Below are 20,737 nucleotides of genomic sequence, written 5' to 3'. Positions count from 1 at the left end.
AGAATAAAGGACTGAATTGTAAGAAGGAATGTCTAGTAAGGCACTAGTATAGGAGTCCACAAACATGGCCCATGACCAAATCTGGCTATCAGATTTTGTAAATAAAGTTTCAAAGAAACACAGTCATGTCAGTTCATCAACATATTGCCTACGGCTGCTTCTGCACTCCAAAGCAGAGTTGAGTAGTTGCAACAAGACCACATAACTGGTAAAACTGAAAATATTTACTATCTGGCTCCTTACTAAATAAATTTTCCAAACCCTGCCCTGATTATATATATGCAATAAATATAAGCAATTATTTTTTTAAGTGATAAACCATTAATCCAGAGAGGATGATTGAATTAAAGTATTTTAAGACCTATGTGTTGTTCAGGAGCAGAGTAAATAACTTGATTTAATGCATAATTTAATAAATTAAATATGCAGCTTAATATTTCTAGGACCAGAGCTGACTTTGAGGAAAGGGTGTTAATTTCTAAGATTGAAAGAAAAACAGTTAAGGAATACTTTCCAATATAGCAGGAGAAAAAAGGAATTAAAATAACATATATTACAGTATAAAGGAAAAAAACTGTTATTTAAACAACTAAATAAATTCAAACAAGATAGTGAACAGATAACAGGAGAAATGGAGGATGGGAGAAATGGGAGAAAATATTTGCAAATCACATATCTAATAAGTGTCTAATATCAGAATATATAAGGAACTCTTACAACTCAACAATAAAGAGACAAATAACCCAACTAAAAAGTGGGCAAAGGATTTGAAAAGGGACTTCCCTGGTGGTCCAGTGGGTAAGACTCCGTGCTCCCAATGCAGGGGGCCCGGGTTTGATCCCTGGTCAGGGAACTAGATCCTGCATACATGCTGCAACTAAGAAGCCCACATGCCACAACTAAGAGTTCACATGCTGCCACTAAAGAGTCTGCATGCCGCAAGTAAGAAGGCTGCATGCCGCAACTGAAAATCCCACATGCCACAACGAAGATCCCACGTGCCGCAACTAAGACCCAGTGCAGCCAAAATAAATTTAAAAATATTTTTAAAAAGAAAGGATTTGAATAGAAGAAGAAAATACAGAACAGGATCTACAAATGGCCACTGAGCACATGAAAAGATGCTCAAAATCATTAGACATTACGGAAATGAAAATCAACACCACTAGATACCACTTCCCACCCACTGAGAAGGCTAGAACCAATAAGACAATAACAAGACAACAATAATAAGTGGTGACACAGATATGGATAAATTAATATTGTAAATCAACTATACTTGCACATAAAAATATGTGAATAAATTAGAACCTCCATTCATTGATGTGGGATTGTAAAATGGCACAGATATTTTGAAAAACAGTCTGTCAATTCCTCAAAAGCTAAAGCACAGTTACCAAATGACCCAACAATTCTACTATATATATCTAATAGAAATTAAAACATATGTCCATGCAAAACAGTGTAAAAGAATGATCATAGCAGCATTATTGATAATAGCCAAAAAGTGGAAACAACCCAAATATCCATCAAGTAATCAATGAATAAATAAAATGTGGTATATCCATAAAATGAATTATTATTCAGCCATAAAAAGGAATGAAGACATACATACTATAACAATGGTTCTATGAAAGAAGTGAAAGATGGCGTCTTTCACTTACCACTTATAATGGTAAGTGAAAGAAGCCAGTCACAAAAGACCACAAATTTTGTTATTTCATTCATATGAAATGTCTAGAAGAAGCAAATTCATAGGGATAGAAAGACAAGTGGTTCATAGGGTCTGGGGGGAAGGGAGAAAGAGGAGTAGGTGCTAATGATATACCAATTCTTTTTAGGGTGATAAAACTATTCTAAAATTTTATAGTGATGGTTACATAAAAATTGTAAATACACTAAAAATCATCTAACTGTATACTTTAAATGGAAGAATTTTACAATATGTGAATTTTATCAATGAGTTTTAACAAAAAATCAAGGTACAAATCATTTAATCTTACAAAAATTATTCCAGAGTTAAAATTTTTAAAAAAAGGAGGAAGCACTCCCAGCTCACTTTATGAGCTTTATGAGCTCACTTCACTCTAACATATCTTTGATATGACATGTAATAGCTATTGTGATAATAAGGAATTCCCTATAACTGAAAACAAATAACAAAGAATGGCTATGTCCAATGTGCTAGAGAAATTATCAAGACAAAGAGCACTTCAGAAGAACTCTAAAGAAGTTCCTTCTAACTCTCACAATTCTATGATTCTATGATAATGGTATTCATATCATTAAGTACCAACATTAATTTCTGCCAGTAAAATCATGCTTACTTTTGATAAACCTACGAAAACTAGATTTCAATGGAAATTTCAATAGAGAAAAGGAGAGAGAAATCGACATTAAGTCAAAATCAAAAATTGCAGACTGTACCTGCTTTTCAATAACAGTACTGTGGTAATCTGAACGATATCAGGATTCAGACACTTACATCCTAATAATATGAACAAGGTGTTGACCTATTTAGCACTGTCAAAAAATTTCAGGCTTGTTATTAAAATATAGATTCACATTATTTACTTTGTGACTCAAAACTTCTCCAGGTTCACACAGTTTGAAATGAATACATCAAAGTTCAAAAGGGTATGAACCTACAACTGAAAACACTGCAACATCAGAAATCAAGTATTTACTGAAGAAAGATCCATGGCTCCAATCATCACACAATTAACTACTTTATTTAAATAAATGAGTAATCTAGAAATATAGCATGCTTGCTGTAAATAATGTATTCATTTGATTATGTATTTATGAAGCATCCATTCATAAGTCAAGTGGCTTAAATTAAAATCAACCTACTTATAATTCTTAGTTCAGCCTAATGCAAACATCTGAAACCAACATCCTTCTCAAGTTAATTTTATCTATGTTTAGCATTTCAGTGATCATACTGTATTCTATATGATCTTTTGTAGATAGTCTCCATATATACATATATATAGTCTCCATATATATAAAAGGTGTGGCTATCAATAAACATCATCATTTCGTTCATTCACTTTGTAAATCACTTAGTTCATTTCCATGCAGTTCTTTCAATGAGAAGACTGATTCAGAAATGCACTGGCATTAAAAAAAAAAAGCAGTAAAACTAAAAATATCAGTCTAAAAGATAATAAACATAGTAGAATAACCATAGGAAGAATTTTTTTAAAAAGTACCTTCTTCAAGGATGGGTCGTGGGATGACAAAAGGAATCTCCTGCAGAGGTTCCATATACTTGTGGCCAGCACTAACAATCTTTATTTGAGGCAAACAGAGGACAAGTGTTCCTGGCATGCTGGTTTGTCCATGGTACCAACTTCTTACTGTTCCAGGAATGTCACCAGATACAATTGTACTTGGGGAAGGCAAGCTATCACTTGGGATGAACACACAACAAGATTGTACTTCAAGCTAGAAAAGAAAAGCAAAATCAAAATATTTGGATCAGACTAAATTTGAGAGTAAATGTATCCTCAAACATCTAATATCTTTACCAGAATACACAGGCAAGCCAAAAAAAAGAAAATGCCCCATACTTATGTCTTTATGAGTTACTTTCACTAAAGAATACAACAAACACTTGAAAAGGTATTGTTTCTTGCTATAAATTTGATCAAAAGAGCACAGTGACATGAAATGAAAACGTATCTGCCTTTCCACAGTTCTTTCCAAGAAAGATGATTGAGTTAGAAAATGTGCTGGCAAAAAAAGGTGAGAAAATCCTCCTTTTTTTGCAGTTCATTACATTTTGTTAACACCAGCTAAGGCCTTAGAACGGACTAGCATTTTATTGCTCTTACTTTAAAAAATAAAAAACCACAAACAGCTATATCTATGTGAACTTGTCCCTTACTTCACATACTGAAATTTAAGAAAAGAATATTTTAAATGTTCAGATTACATCTCTAGACAAACATTAAAGGAGAACATGTTTATAACATATAGTAATGAAGAAAATTCAGGAGACTTAAAAATCAGAGTGTTATTCCTTACTTTTATCATACTTCAACTTATTACCTAAATTATGATTTCAAGTGAAATTTTTATGTTCCCCTATGCCCAGTGTAGTTACTTAGGTCGCCAGGCCCTAACAGAGTTAAAGTAAGATTAAGCAAGACCAAATAAAAAATTGAATACATCATGAGTTTTTAATTCAAAAGCAATGTAAGTTAAAGCCTATTAGTCTTAGGTGACTCTTGTACAAGGTAATATTCTGTACCTGGTTAGTAAACTGCCCAAATAGCCTACCATACTTAAATTATTTTTAAGAAAATACAATATATAACCTTTAATTTTCTATAAAATATTTGGCATGCAAAGGTATTATCTAATAAAAACTAAAATTTGTTTGCTTGAAAAATGTTTGGATAGTCTCGCAACTTAAAATAACAAAGAGATCATATTTTATAAAAGATAACTAAGAATAAAGTAATAACCTTCTCTTGGGGTTAATATATTCCTTAGTGAGAGCATGATATGTCACATGTCTGGAATTCCTTGATATGATAAATAATTTGCCAGTCTTACAAATTAAGTACACTTACTCATTTTCCCTTCAATATTTCTGTGCATGGACAAATTGATGAACTCAGTGAAGAGAAATATAAGTAAAATTTTGCAAAAAAAAAGTATGTTGGTTCATGAAGTATGAGATTTTTTAGGTTTAGAATTTTATCTTGTAGCTTAATTTAAGCATGTATATGGTTAAGTAATTCATTGTTGATTTAAGATCACAACATTTTTAACTTCTGAAATAGAAGTGTATATTGTCTCAGATGTTATTACATTTATGTTTTAAAATACATAACTGCATTAGTGATGTTAAAGTGCACAAGCTAAAGTGGCACACTGACAGCATATTCTCCTATATTAATTACGGTTTTAAGGTCAAACAATGAAGGGTCAGTGTTTAACACTTTATGTTAGATTTTTTAAAAATATTTATTTATTTATTTAATTTATTTGGCTGTGCTGGGTCTTAGTTGCGGCATGCGGGATCTTCATTGTGGCACTCGGGATCTTCATTGCAGCATGTGATATCTTTTAGTTGCAGCATACGAATTCTTAGTTGCGGCATGTGAGATCTAGTTCCCTGACCAGCAATCAAACCTGGGCCCCTTGCACTGGGAGTACGGAGGCTTAGCCACTGGACCACCAGGGAAGTCCCTGTGTTAGATATTGATGCTATGTTGAAAAATGCTTCCAACAATGTGAGATAATTAGTTTAATATGCTGCCGTACACAGATTTATACATACATGTCCTGAGAAACAAATTTAAATTGTGCCAAAATTTCCAAAATCACAATATATTCCAAATTTCCACTAATTTGGAAATCAATTATTTAATCAAATTAAAACAACTTGAGCAATGCATACAGAATCGACAGTATGTTAGCCTGACATACACAACAAGTGTAAAAAATAAACTTTCTAAAAAATGATGTATACTGTGGGGATTCTTTTAATGATAAGAACTAAAACATATACATAATCCAAATTGTTCAAACTTATTATAATGTTACATCTATTATGTATACTAAAGCTATCACATAAATCTTTTTACACTTTTAAAATAACTGTTAAACTGTATGTCTAAAATTGTGGTTTTAATGTAAAATGTTGAGTGATTTATATAAGTGAATATAAATCTGCAGCAGTAAATTTTGTATTAATGTAAGGATCTGACAATCCAAGGGAAAGAAAATGAAGTAATCTGCCAGTAAGAAGTCCTCAAACCGGGGGTCAGATCATGTTCATGGAAACCATCTGGTTGGGACCCTCTGAGCCACACCAAACACAAATGATCTTTTAAAAAAATATCCTATTCATTAATGCATCACAGCTGCACTGAGTGTTACTTCATTTTTCCATGGCAACATCCTTTTTGTTTCAAGGATCTTATTTCAGTTTTGGTAGCAACATGTTCTTTTGCCAATATTGAACACATTCATGTGTTAAAGTGAAGGGATTATTACAAATTCTTGAAGTAGAACCACCTCTATTTTGATTCCTATTAGGTCAAGGGCTACATATCTAAGTATCATATGCTGAGGATAAACCAATAAAGTAGAAATTATTCGGTATTATTTTAATAAATGAAATGATTGTCATGCGTTTTTTCTTAAGTTCCAAGTTCCGTTTTTTCTGAAGTTTCAAGTGCTGTTTGAAAAGATATATGCCATTTGTACCCCCATCCTCCATAAGTAAGGTTTGGTAAACTTTGATTTTTCTAATTTGTGTGCTCTATAACTGTGACCATAACTGAGTTAAAAAGAAGAGACTAAGACAGGTTTCATTTATACATTAACCTAATAAGCATTTTAATTAGCCCACTCTCCATTATACAGAATAACTTTACATAAATGCTTTAAAATGTCACACCATATTTTCTGCCCCTTTAAATAATGCTCCTATTTCCCAAATAACATGTTTTCCTTTCTTCAAAACTTGAAACTTGGACTTCCCTTGTGGCATAGTGGTTAAGAATCCGCCTGCCAATGCAGGGGACATAGGTTCGATCTCTGGTCCGGGAAGATACCACATGCTGCAGAGCAAGTAAGCCTGTGTGCCACAACTACTGAGCCTGCGCTCTAGAGCCCGCGAGCCATAACTACTGAGCCCGCATGCCACAACTACTGAAGCCCACGTGCCTAGAGCCTGTGCTCCACAACAAGAGAAGCCACCGCAATGAGAAGTCCGCACACCGCAACAAAGAGTAGCCCCCGCTCACCACAAGTAGAGAAAGCCCGCACACAGCAATGAAGACCCAACACAGCCAAAACTAACTAACTAAATAAATTTATTAAAAAAAAAAAACCCTTGAAACTTTAGTGATAATTATAGTTAGAAAATTTCTACAGAATGAAATGTTCTCTGCATGAATGTATTTTACTCCTCAGGAAACAGTTTCAAATAAAAAATAAAAGTGAAGAAACATTGCAGGTTGTATTTTCATTCACTTTTTCTTTCTTTTATTCATGCATTCTTTAACATCCACCATTAACTGAGCTGGAAGTCAGAAAAACAGACAAAAGACATAGTCCTAGCATTTAAGAAACTTGAAACAAGAGGATTTTAAAATACTAATAGCCTTACATAATTCTCACTAGAGCATAATAAAGTCTATAATGTCAGACACTGTGCTTATTTTGTTCATGCTACAGTCTCAGTACATAGTACAGTGCCTAGCATATGCTAGGTGTTAAATAATTGTTAAATAAGTGAACACAATTATTTTTATTAGCACCAGATATTGATGTTAATTAAAATAATTGTTTAATGCATGTTGTTCATCATTTCATTTCACAGAGACATTTAGTAATTAATAAAATTGACTTGTTAGCCAGATTGGTTCATCTCCAGCTGTGGAACCTTTGACAAGTTATTTGGTCTTTCCATGACTTCAGAATCTTCATCTGTAAAGGGGGGAACTCAGCTTTGATATAAAGATGTAACATATTAACTGCCGCCTAAATGTTCACTAAATAAACAAAGTCAATGAACATACACTAAATATCTACTATACACTAGATCCATATATTAGTTCTCATGGATTTATAAAAGATGTTCACAATACTTTTATTTTAAAATGCTGTTGCTTATGGTTTAGCTGTCTATGCATACAGAGGCCAACAAAATAAGTAGTATTATATTTGCACTATGAAACATAAATAAGCTACAGCCCAAATTGTTTTCTTATTCTATAAATTCTCAATACGTTATGAAAATATTTGGGATATCTTCCCATTTCGTAGAAATCTAAATATACACAATTTAGGGCATTAGTTAAAAACCTCAAAAGTGCACCTGGTCTTCTTTTCCACAGTGAGTGTTACAAATCTCCACACTTTTCCCATAGATACTTGTCAAGGGAAGACATGAAAAAAATCCTAGATTTGTATTCCAGACTTCCTCTTCCTAACAAACTACCATGCAACTGCTGTCACTTTCTCAATGCCTATAAATAAAAATATAGCCCTGTGTGCAAATTTTAAGTATTAAATGTAAATAATTACTTTCATAATTAATGTGATTGACAACGGATATGTCTAGCCTAAAACGTCTTATCTCATCCTGGAGATAAGCCAGGAAGTTCACTGGACTTGAGAACATTAAGTGTATCGTGCAATATGATTACTGCATCACTGGTCATACGCTATATATAACTCTCTGGGAGAAAAAATTCAATTGTTGTAGCTTAACTGGCTTACGGTGCTTGAGAAACTTTGACACTCTCACCAAAATCTCACAGAACGTGGAAAGTCATTTCCTAAAAGGAATTAAAGATTATTAGCAAAAAAAAGGAGATCAGGATGCTTTGTATGGAAAATAAAGTGTCCATTTTACACTATACTGTCCACAGTCAGAAGACTTCAGAAACTACAAAAAACACCCAGGAAATGCCATAGGACAGCAACACGATCTTCAATGTAAAAAACAAAAAGACCTGAGTTTGGCAAAAACCAGGGTAATGTTCTCCTTTATTAGTGAATTCTAGGCCAGAGTACTTCTATTTTGTCAACCGCTTGCCATTGCCAATTATGTGGTTCTGGAATAAAAAATGTAATAGATAGGAACTTTGCTGATGAGCAGATGGAGAAAAATTGCAAAAAAAAATGAGCTTATGCTAATCTATGGTGAAAAGGCCCCCCCAAAACCAAATTCATATTAAAAAATTGTTCAGCACTACATTTAGCACTATAAAACAATCCAATTACAGTTAAGTATGCAAGTTCTTTTTCCCATTGAAAAACAAATAGGTTATCACAAATATTGTTGATGTCTTAATGCAATGTACGTCTTTCTAAAATAAGTAAAAAGTTCATGGGCTTAGCAAATATCAGCTTTGGCTCCAAAATCAACTTTCCAGAAACTCTGATTCCAAACACATTTACTTGCTCAAACTTCCATTAAAAGAATAATCCTTCGATGGCTTTAAGTTATGATGTTTTGTTTAATCTGATGACAACGTCAGGGTTTTCTTTTTATATTTTGGCTCATAAAATGTCTTGGACAATGGACACAACTTTTTTAAAAACTCAGTTTTAGGGCCCAGATTTTGATCATTGAATCAGAATCTAGTTTTATTTTTGAACTTTTTCAGAATATATTAACATTTGGAAATGTCTAAATATATAGTATGTATAATACAGGCCTGGGACTAGGAGTGAGACAAGCAAGGTGCCTTGATCATTTTCAAAATAATCTATACAAATATACATCAGTTAGTACTCCCATAATTAAATGTTAATTTATACGCAATAAGCTTAGTCAACTGAGGAACATCAGACTAAACTGTACACTTAAAAAAATGGTTAAGGTAAATGTTACATGTGTATTTAGCCAAAAAAAAAGAGGAACATCAGTATCTTTACTTATAACTAATCCATAATGACATATAAGATTAAGTTCATTGTTCGTGATAAAGCTAATGAAGGCACTGCATCATTACAAAACAAGCAAAAGAACCAAAAGAATTACATAAGAACGTTAGACTTGGAAATACCTTAAACATTACTTAATCTAGTCATTTCATATTACAGATAAGCAAAGTTAAGCCCAGAGTTAACATCCAGAATCTGATAGTGCTGAACAATGGCTCCTTGAAATTCTATACATCCTTGGCTTCCTTGAACTCTCTGACCTTTCCTTCTACATTTCTGATCATTCCTTTAGAGTTTCCTTCAAGGATACTTTCTCTTATACTGACTACTTTAGAAATGGTATCTGCTTGGCCCACTGCTCGTCCAACTTAACATACTTTTTTGAATTCTCCTAGTTTTAACCATCTGTAGATGATTTCCAAAATTATATTTCTTCCTTAAACTCCAGATATGAATATTCAGTCTAAGAGATACCTGGATATCTCACAGGCATTTCAAATACATGTGTAAATTCAAACTCCCAATTTGCTGCTAACCTTGAAAAGCTGCTTCTCACTATCATGTAATGGCATCACTATCTACCCAGATCAGAACCTGGAATGTCCAGTTAGACTCCCTCTTTTCTCTTATTCTCCAACTCCATAAGTCACTAGGTTCTGGTGACTTTACCTTAAGTCTCTCAGGGTTTGCTGTCTAACTTTCCCTATTGTCTAGTGTTTTGAAACCATTGTTTAATATACTTTATCCATTTTTTGGTTGTTTCAGGCAGCAAGATAAATCTGGGCCCTGTTACTTCATCCTGGGCAGAGGAGGATGTTCTCCAGAATATCTTATGTTGTGGAATATTAATGTGTTTACTTATTGGCTTACAAATATCGTAACGATCTCAAATCGCTTGGAATCTTAAATTGGAAGATTTTCCTAGAGCCGTCAAAATATCAAGTAGGCTAATACTAGCTTTCTTAGTCCCTGTTACAACGACTTCTCAAAACGATATCAAAAAAGGGTAATTACACTAAATTAATCCATTTTTTTAATGGAATGGGTAAAGGGAATAAGGTTATTTTTGATACAGTTACTTATATCATCATGAAATAATATTTAGAACCAAAGTAAATTTCAAACAGCTATATATTCTTTATAGCTATTATATTCTGGAGAATGCTATAAAGTCATCTAATTCTATAAATCAATAGATACTAATCTGAGATAGTATCCAAATTCACCATGAACCTGGCAGAGCATGCCCTAGGTACCCTTTCAGTAAATGACATTTACCTTGACATCTCCATTTTTCTTTTGGATCATATGAGTTTTCTAAGGGATCTCTCTAAGAGACACTCCCCACAAAATGCTTCATAGAATGGTTATTTGCCTTTTTCCTGCTAGACCAACAGAACTGTTATATTTCTTTTGTCTCCTCAACATCTAGCATGATCTATAACAAATATTAAGTGCTGAATGTGAGAATGAATGAAAGAATAATAAATGGAGGGAAAGAGCATTCTATAATGTATTACTAGGCAACTAGCTGTTTTAAAAAATAAACAAGTTTATAGTAGGGTACTAAAAGGTTAACATGCTTATGATCATTAAGTAAATACTTATATTCCAACAGAAATTTTTGGGAAATACAATGTTTAACAGAAAGGATATAAGAAATTTCATAAAGTGAATATGTCATAAAGTGACATATTAAAGAGCAATAGGGCCTTGGAGCCAATCCTCAAATTATATTCCACCTCTTCATCGACTCCAGAGCTACATTTCTGAGGAAAGTATAAGATAATTAATATTAAAAAGACACACAAAGTCCAAGAGATCTGTTACAGTCCCACTACAGTGGAACTTCTATTTCTATATATATATATATTACATATACATTTCATAAATATGAAGCGAATACTGTATAAGGTTATTTTGGTATCAAAGCACTTTCACTAGAATAGAGGAGGAAAACTGAGCAAGAAAAGAAAGGAGCTGTGTTGCCAGGAAAAGAAAGCTGTAGATGAGAGTCAAAAGAAAGCAAATTTTTGTAGTAGGATAGACATCTAAATTTAAGAGATATGTCCATGAAAATCTATTATACACTAAATAAGTCTCAGAAAAGACACAAAGAAAACATATCTTTCCTACCACAGTTTTTGGTCCCAGTTTAATGAAATCAAAATACAACTAACTTCTGAATACAACTGGCTTAAAGTACAGTGCTAATGAAAAACATGATATGTAAGGTAAAGTGCTAGAAAGAGATCTAATAATATTTGGATTATTCCTTTCTTCCATGAAATATTATTTGTGTCAAACTATAATCTAGAACCTCAGATTGAACTATAATCAGATAAGTTCACTGTTATTTATTTATATAATAATTATAGTAGAACTATGTGCTCAAAGTAGTTACTCGTCTTCTTAACTTACTAATCACTTTAGCATTTACATTTATTGACTACTAAATACACCATAGATTACTCCCTCTAGAAGATTACAAAATAATACATAACAAGATGATGGGTATTACTCATCAGGGAAAAAACATTTATTTTATTGGTGATTTAAATAGTAGAAACAGAATGTGTTAAAACAGTGAAATTAGAGGACCACATAAAGGTCAGTAAGGCATTATGTAGAAACACAGGAAATAAGAAAGACTTCTTAAGTTTACTATTTTATGACCACAGAATAGAGTAAACTAAGAATGCAGATTGAGGTTGACCAAATTGAGAAAAAGAATAAAACTGAGATACAGTTGCCCATGTACCATCCTCATTCCCATCAGTAATACATGTCCCTTGAGGTTAAAGATCTTACCATAAGAGAAGCTACATATAATTAAGTGAATAAATATAAATAGTTACCAGGAGCAAAACCACACATGGTCTAGTTAGCTCTATCATGTGGCATGAGTAAATGCTTGTACTAGGACTGAGTGATATACAATGAAAGACATCATAAGGAGATAGTCTTTATTATAGATTAAAGAAAGTAACATTGAATATAAATGTTCAGCAATATCTTAAGAGCACTGTCTGTTTTCTGCTTCTACAGTCAATCTCAAACAATGTAAAGGCACTAAATGTTTCCTGCATTCATGTTGTTTCACCTTCCTATCTCATGCCACCAATGCATCAAAGGAACCTCTAGAGGAGGAACACAGGTAAGTCAACACGAGGAGTTATTAGGATAATATTAATAGCAAAGGCCTCATGCTGGCAGAGATTAGTAAGATATAGCTGATGTCTGTGAAAAAGTCATGTTTCCTGCAAGTTAAGAGTTAAAACAACAACAAAAGAATGACAAAAACACTTTCTCTCTCCCCCCTCTTCTCTTAATTTTATAAAAGCAGCATGCTAAGAGAGGCTGTAAAAGATTGCCAAAACCCAGGTTACTGGCTCTTGTATTAAATAGTATTTCAAATACAGATGACCCTTGAACAAAACAAGGATTAGGGTCACTGAACCCTCGCAGCAGAAAATCCAGATATAACTTTACAGTCCACCCTTTGTATTCACTGTTCTGAATCCACGGGTTCAACCAACCACGGACCATGTAGTACTGAAGTATTGAAAAAAATCCACATATAAGTGGACCTGCACTGTTCAAACCCATGCTGTTCAAGGATCAACTGTAATCATATTTACATGATGATATTAGGGAACTGGAGGTGTTTTTAGATATATTTCTAAAAAGTGATTTAATAAGGTTTTATTGTAGTAATCAGACTATATTATAGCTATGCATAGGTGTCTGTATCACTTTTCTATACTGCATAGCAAATTACCACAAATGTAGCAGCTAAAAACAGCACATATTTATTATCTTGCAGTTTAGGTGGGTGAAGCATCCTGGTTTAATTTTATAGATCATCTACCCTGTTCATAAGGTGGAAGCAACATTCTTTTGCAATTTTCTACAACTTAAACAGAAATGGAAGGCCCCAGTACTTAGATATTACTGTCTGGTACACATAAAATTCTACAAAGATGCCTCTGTTATCAGTCTTTCATATCTTATTTCAAAGAGGAAAAAAATCTATACAAAAACTGAGCAACTGCTGAGTTACCCTTACCTAATTCCTATGAAATGAGATAAGCATTTAATTGTGTATTTTCATCAGTTAAAACATGATCTGGAAGAAGTGTAATTCAATAAGATTAAATTATGTGTACTTAAAAGTGAAAATAAGTGAGAAGAAAATTTAATAACAATAAAATAGATAGTTACAATTATCATTTTCATATTTGGTTTATAATTAGGTAGGAATAATAATTAGATAACCCTTTTATTTTAATTCCAACTAAGTTTTTTACTTCAGTACTGAGATAAGAATGTTATTGGTATATTGACCATTTAAAATATTTCAAATAATGCTTAAAAGAAACAAAAAGTAAAACGAATTATTTAATTCAAATAACATTTCAAAATTTGTGTAATTTTATAACTTTATCAGGAAGAGCATATGTTTCATATCATTTTATTAATAATATGCAAAGTACACCAATAGTTTTTATTTAAATTATGAAATGAGATGGTATACATGAGTGTCACCAGTGAGAAAATTTTACCAATATTAAAGGTTCTGAAAATTAAAAAGAATCATAAAAATTAAAACCATGATACTTCTTTCATTTTACCTGCAGTGTGAGACCCTTTACTGCATTCCATACTACTCCAATAAACTCCTTCATTCTTTCTTCAGGACTTCTACAGCCTTCAGCTATATTCAGCATGGCTTTCACAGGAACTGACAATGGTCTGGATTCTAAGAATAAGAATAGCTAGAGTTATTTAACATAAATGTACCTTATAGTTTCACATAAATATACAGAAAATACTTCCAATATTATTTCTTTCCTTGTTTAAAATTAAAACTTCTATATGAGATTATAAAATATCATATTAGATCATTTTATCTTAAAGAATCACTGATTTTTACAATTATTCAAAACCAAGCAAACCTAATCTGTTAAAACTCAAGAGAGTGTTGATGACTTGTCAGGGATTGATGATTGGGAGGTAGGTTTGTGGAGCAATGGTAATGTTCTATTTTTTTAATACATGGATGTGTTTATATTGTGAAAATTTATTAAATGGTAACCTAACAATCTGTTCGTTTCTCAGCATGAAGTTAATACATCAATAAAAATCTTACTTGATGAGAAAGAAAATTCAACTACAAAGCACTTGCTTCATCCAAAATTGATACAAAATATATCTTCCCATATGTGAATTGTCTTGATAACAAAAGCTTACTCATAGTATCTCTCAATTTTTTTTCTTTTTTCTTTATTTTTTGATGGTAAGCAAAAGAAGCATTGAACACATAAAAGGCAGATATATGTTAAGAAAAATTTTGTTCATCTAAAATAAAGAACTTAGAGAACTTTGACAATTTTTATAATGTAAATTTCAGAAATTAAATATTTATAACAATATATTATATCTGGACAGATCCATATGTATTTATATATTTTAAGTTAATGCAAACATATAATTTATAGGTGCTATTTTAAATACCATAAAATAAATAAATCAGATCTTGCTTTTCAAGACTTTTACTAAGTTAGGTTTGATGATCATAGGACGGTCTCCAAAGTAACTGCTACCATATCACCACTATGAGAATGACAATTGCTGTATCTAGGCATACTTTCCCTCTCCTCTCAATTTGGGTCACATATTTGCAGATTTACAATATCTTAACGGCATGGAGCATAAACCTTTTATTCTCATAATCCCACAGTCTACCACATTATACATATTAGAAATTCAAAAATTGTTTGTTTAAAAGAAACAAAAACAGTTTGAGAGAGACCCATGGAGCTGGAAGCAGAGCATTCTAGGCAGATGGAACAACAATGTGAAGGCCCAGGATGGGAGTGTACTTAGGATTTTCAAGCAACAGTATAAAAGCAAGGATGGCTAGAACAGAGTAAGAGAGAAGTGCGAGACAAGGTCAGAGCTATCAACAGAGACCAAATCATACAGGGCTTACATAGGCCATGGTAAGGAGGCTGGGTTTTACTTCGAGGGAGCCAGGATATGAAAATGGATTCTAAATACATTCATGAAATTAATGGACATTATTTTGAGAGAACTTCTCTAGCGACTGTGCAGAAAACTGTCTACATAGATCAAGTACCAAAACAGGAAGACAAGTTGTGAGAGATGGTAGTAGCAATGGAGGTAGAAAGAAACAGTGTTCCTGTATCCATTTCCAAGATACAGCCAACACAATTTACTGATGGACTAGAAGTTCAGTAAGAGAGAAAAGCAAAACAAGGATGCCTCCAAGGTTTTACATCTGATCAAATGGAAGAATGGAGCTGTACAGGGAGGAGAATCAAGAAGAAAAGAAATTTAGTTTTAGAACTGTCAGGTTGAGATTTTCATTACATGTTCAGATGAAGATATCCAAGTAGCATATGGATAAACAACAACAAAAAATGGAAAAGAATATGAACAGATAATTCATAGAAAAATATAATTTGGCTAATAAACTTATTAAGAGACACTCAACTTTGCTAACAATGAAATAAAAATTAAGGCAACAATCAGATATCCTTTTCAACTGTCATTTGGCAAACATTTTAAAGAGTTAATTCGTATTTTTAAAAATCCAACATTATCTAAGCTCCTTGTTAGAACGTTTCGTATACAGGGAATATAAATTAGTATAGTCCATAGAGTGGAATTACAAGACAGGACATTTTGTATTTATCAAAATTTAAACATGCAAGTTTTTTCTAAAAAATAATCTCATTTCTAAGACCCTATGCTACAGAAATACTAAAACATATGAGACATGCATACCAACAATTTATAAAAATGTTTAGTATCAGCAGTATTAGTTGAAATAGCAAAACAGAGGGAGGGAGGGAGGGGTAAGGGGAGAAAGAAAGTGCTAAGCAACTTATCTGTCCATCAAATAAGAAATGGTTAAATTAACTTTGGAATACCTGTCATAAGGATGGTAATTCAATCATTTAAAAATGAGGAACAGTTAAACATATGACAGAAATCATATTTTTGCTATCTTATGAAGTGGAAAAAATATATATATGTGTAGTATAATCCAAATATGTTTTTAAAACAGTATGTGAGTTTGAGCATGTATTTGTCTATCTCATACACAGAAAGAGTCGTAGAAGGGTAAAATACAAACCCTTGACAGAGGTTACCTCTGAGGACAGTAAAATGGAATTGATGAGGAGTAAGGGGGAAGAAGTGTTTAACTTTTTACTGTATATTTCAGAATTAATGTTTTACAACAATGAATTACCTATTATAATTTTTTTAATAAAACACACCTTAATTTACTTTCCATTTACTTGGACTTCATTGTTATTCTTTTATATTTTAGCAGTTATGAGAAGAAAATGGCTAAACTCATTACAGAACTCTGCCAATTAAAATAACTAACTTAAATGTAGACCAACCACATAAAAGCCTTCAGACAACTGTTTAGAGAAGCTTTATTCATAATCGCCAAAACTTGGAAGCAACCAAGATGTCCTTCAGTAGGTGAACTGCTAGAAAAAATGTAGTACACCTAGAAAATGGAGTATTACACATCACTTAATAGAAATGAGCCATAAAAACACATGGAGGAAAGTTAAATGCATATTACTAAGTGAAAGAAGCCCATCTGAAAAGGCTTCATACTGTATGATTCCAAATATATGACATTCTGGAAAAGGCAGAACTATGGAGACAATAGTTAGGAAGGAGAGAGGAGCAACAGGCAGAGCACAGAGAATTTTTAGGGCAGTGAAACTACTCTGTATGTCACTATAACGGAGGGTACATGTTATTATACATTTGTCCAAACTGAAGGAACGTATAACACCATGAGTGAACCCTAATGAAAACTATGGACTTTGGGTGATAATGATGTATCAATATAAATTCATCAATTATAACAATGTACCACCTTGGTGGGGGATTTTGATAATGAGGGTGACTATGCATGTGTAGGGGCAGGGGATATGTGAGAAATCTCTGAATCTTCCCCTCAATTTAAATGTGAGTCTAAAACTGCTCTTGAAAATAAATTCTATAAATATATATTTTTTTAATGCAGACAAATTTTTTTGTTTTTTCTTGGTTGCGTCGGGTCTTCATTGCAGCACGCGGGGTCTTCGTTGAGGCATGAGGGCTTCTCTCTAGTTGTGGTATCAGGGTTTTCTCTCTCTAGTTGTGGCGCATGGAGTCCAGAGAGTGTGAGCTCTGTAGTTTTTGGCACGTGGGATCTTCGCTGAGGCACACGATCTCAGTAGCTGCGGGGTGCGGACTTAGTTGCCCGCGGCATGTGGAATCGTAGTTCTCTGACCAGGGATCAAACCCACATCCCCTACATTGGAAGGCGGATTCTTTACCACTGGACCACCAGGGGAGTCCCAAGACCAAATTTTAAAACTCTTTGAAACCATGGATACCAAAGGTTTCCACAAAAGTTGCTTATGGTCAAATTTTAAAATCTACTGATACAGAATATTAGTGTTGTATAAATAATGTTATCACAGTCTGAAAATAAATCCATCTAATAAATGATAATATTATCAAGCAGATGGGACACCATTACCTGATTGCTAAGTAATATTTCAAGTCACTATTAACCAAAAAAGCCACACGTTTATTGTAAATGCTGAATTTGCTGATAGAATGATTTAAGAAGTTAAAGGAGGTGCTGAAATCTATATGTGGCTTAAAAGTGCTTTCCAAAAAGCTATGAAAAACACAATCAGTTTAAAATTCTCATTAAATAGCATGATCTGGCTATTAGAAGTGTAAAAGCACACTATTTTGGATATACTAATTTTCTTTTTTTTAAACATCTTTATTGGAGTATAATTGCTTTACAATGGTGTGTTAGTTTCTGCTTTATAACAAAGTGAATCAGCTATACATATATATATATATATATATATATATATATCCCCATATTTCCTCCCTCTTGCGTCTCCCTCCTACCCTCCCTATCCCACCCCTCTAGGTGGTCACAAAGCACCGAGCTGATCTCCCTGTGCTATGCGGCTGCTTCCCACTAGCTATCTACCTTACATTTGGTAGTATATATATGTCCATGCCACTCTCTCACTTCGTCTCAGCTTACCCTTCTCCCTCCCCATGTCCTCAAGCCCATTCTCTGCATCTGCATCTTTATTCCTGTCCTGCCCCTAGGTTCTTCAGAACCATTCTTAGATTCCTGGATATACTAATTTTCAATCCATCATATTATCTAAAAGACAATGGGAAGACAAGTTTGTTTTTAAAAAAGAGAAAAATTTCTTTTCTGTAATCATGTATATTTTACAGGTAGCACATGTATACTCTATAAAACTGCCAATCTTGAGCCATACTTTATTTAACCGAAACTTCTGTAACATCTACTACATGCCAGGGACTGCTATAAGCGCTTTACAAATATTCACCAATTTAAACCTCATAACAACTCCATGAGGAAGACACTATTATTTACTCTTATTATCACCATTTTCAGATAAGGAAACTGATCACAGAGAGGTTAAGTAACCTATCCTAAGTCACCCAGCTGATAAGCGGCAAAGCTGGAATAAGAAACTAGGCAGTCTAACTCCAAAGTCCAGGCTTTTTAACTACTATGCTATGATGCCTCTTCTGTTTTTTCATACCTTGTGCAGTGGCTTCCATTTCTACCAAATACATGATAAATGTATATTTCTACTAAGGATCCTGGTACTGCAAATAGTTCAGAAAATATATTTGTTCATTCTCACTGGAGCTATATAAACCCTACATTTAAGGTTGTAGTCTGATATCCATTACATTTCTTGTTTTCAACAATAAATAAGGTAATCTTGAGACCCAGACTTTACTGGTTAAAATAATCACTTCTTAGGCATGTATCATCCAACTTGATACAATATTATTCCTTCATTTTTATGCCATGCAGAAAGTACCACACTTAAAGTCAACTTCTGGTTTCAGCTGTGCCAGTTGCCATATGGCTTTGGGAAAGCAATTTAATCTAAGTGTCAGAAGTTAATAATAATTATATCCAATGTCAAGAATACTGTTCACGTTAAATGTTGTAATGTATATTAAAAAGTTCATTAAAGTACTTTAAATACAGAGAATAATGATTAAACATTAATTGATTATAAGATATAGAAAAGAACTTGAAGCTTACCAGATCTGAAACAAAATGACTCCTTTTCTATCACAATCAACCTGTTGTTTTAGTTCTACCTTAAATGCCATTTCCTGAGAAATGGTCACTGAATTCCCCAAATTAGATTTGGCCCTTCCTCTATAATCTCATAATTTCCCAAAGTACTTAGCACAGAGCTAAGAACACTGAAAGAACTCAAAGTTATACTTACTGATTATCTGACTAAAGATAAAAATTTACCTCAATATCTCAGGTTGTACCTGGACTATTATCATAGTTAAACATTTTTAAATATACGTAAATTTCTGATGTAGCAGGAATACCCTGAAAGACTATGTGTGCCAATTTGAAGTGTACCACAAGCTGCTACCTTCTGCCAAATATTCAATAAATATCCCTGGGAAATCTGGGAACAGATTTGAAAAGTTACAGGACATCAATTTAAATCAATTAAAGGACAGAAGGTAAATAATGTTAAGGAATGTGATTATTAAGCCCCTAAATAAAAATAACAAAAGAAAAATAATTTATTCATTCATGCAACAATTATTTACTGTTTGCCCAATGCCAGAAAGAGCTGTTAGATTCTGGGAATACAAAAGTATATTAGTCAAATACAGCCCCTGACATACACTCTGGATGAAGAGACAGAAAAAAAAGGGAAAACTATGATAAACATTATGAGAACAGAAAAGAGGTGCTATGGTAGGGTATCTTTGAGGAGTGGCACAGACCTATTTTAAAAGACTTAAAAGGAAAGCTTCCTTTACTGAGAGGATAACATTTAAATAAAAACTCAGAGTATGAAAAGTACATAGTTATGAAAACAGCAATGGAAACAGAAACAGAATATGCAAAAGATCCCAGGCAAGAAAAAGCATGTAGTGTTTGAAGGAATGAAGGAGGATCAATGTAACAAAAATGACAAAAGATGGAATGGAGGAACCCAACAGAGACTAGGTCAGGTCAAACTATGTAAGCCTTGGTAAGGAGTTTCGATTTTATCTTAAGTGCAATAGGAAGTCACAAAAGCATTTCAAGTAGGGAATAAAATGATCCAATTTAGATTTTTAATAAGATGACTTACTGTCATCTAAACAATCGACGATGAGATAATCTGGAAACGATACCAGTGAAACTAATTAGCACACCCTCACTTTA

General features: G+C 33.0%; 1 protein-coding gene across 10 annotated transcripts in view; it reads right to left on the bottom strand.

Annotated features, from left to right (window-relative positions):
• VPS13B (vacuolar protein sorting 13 homolog B) overlaps nucleotides 1-20,737 on the bottom strand; it is an 808,377-nt gene that overhangs the window by 443,409 nt on the left and 344,231 nt on the right. For all 10 annotated transcript variants that reach the window (XR_014326885.1, XM_082859134.1, XM_082859132.1 and 7 more), the window contains 2 exons: nucleotides 14,058-14,185; nucleotides 3,216-3,450 (listed from right to left, as the gene is read on the bottom strand). Coding sequence is in view for 9 of the 10 variants with exons in the window: in XM_082859134.1 (XP_082715260.1) it covers nucleotides 3,216-3,450; nucleotides 14,058-14,185 (363 nt within the window). In the remaining variant the exon portion in view is untranslated. The remainder of the gene's footprint in view (nucleotides 1-3,215; nucleotides 3,451-14,057; nucleotides 14,186-20,737) is intronic.

This window comes from Leucopleurus acutus (genome assembly GCF_964270905.1).
Source record: "Leucopleurus acutus genome assembly, chromosome: 17".
Lineage (NCBI taxonomy): Eukaryota > Metazoa > Chordata > Mammalia > Artiodactyla > Delphinidae > Leucopleurus > Leucopleurus acutus.
Note: the sequence above shows the minus strand (reverse complement) of the source record. Positions and strands in the feature narration are given on the sequence as shown.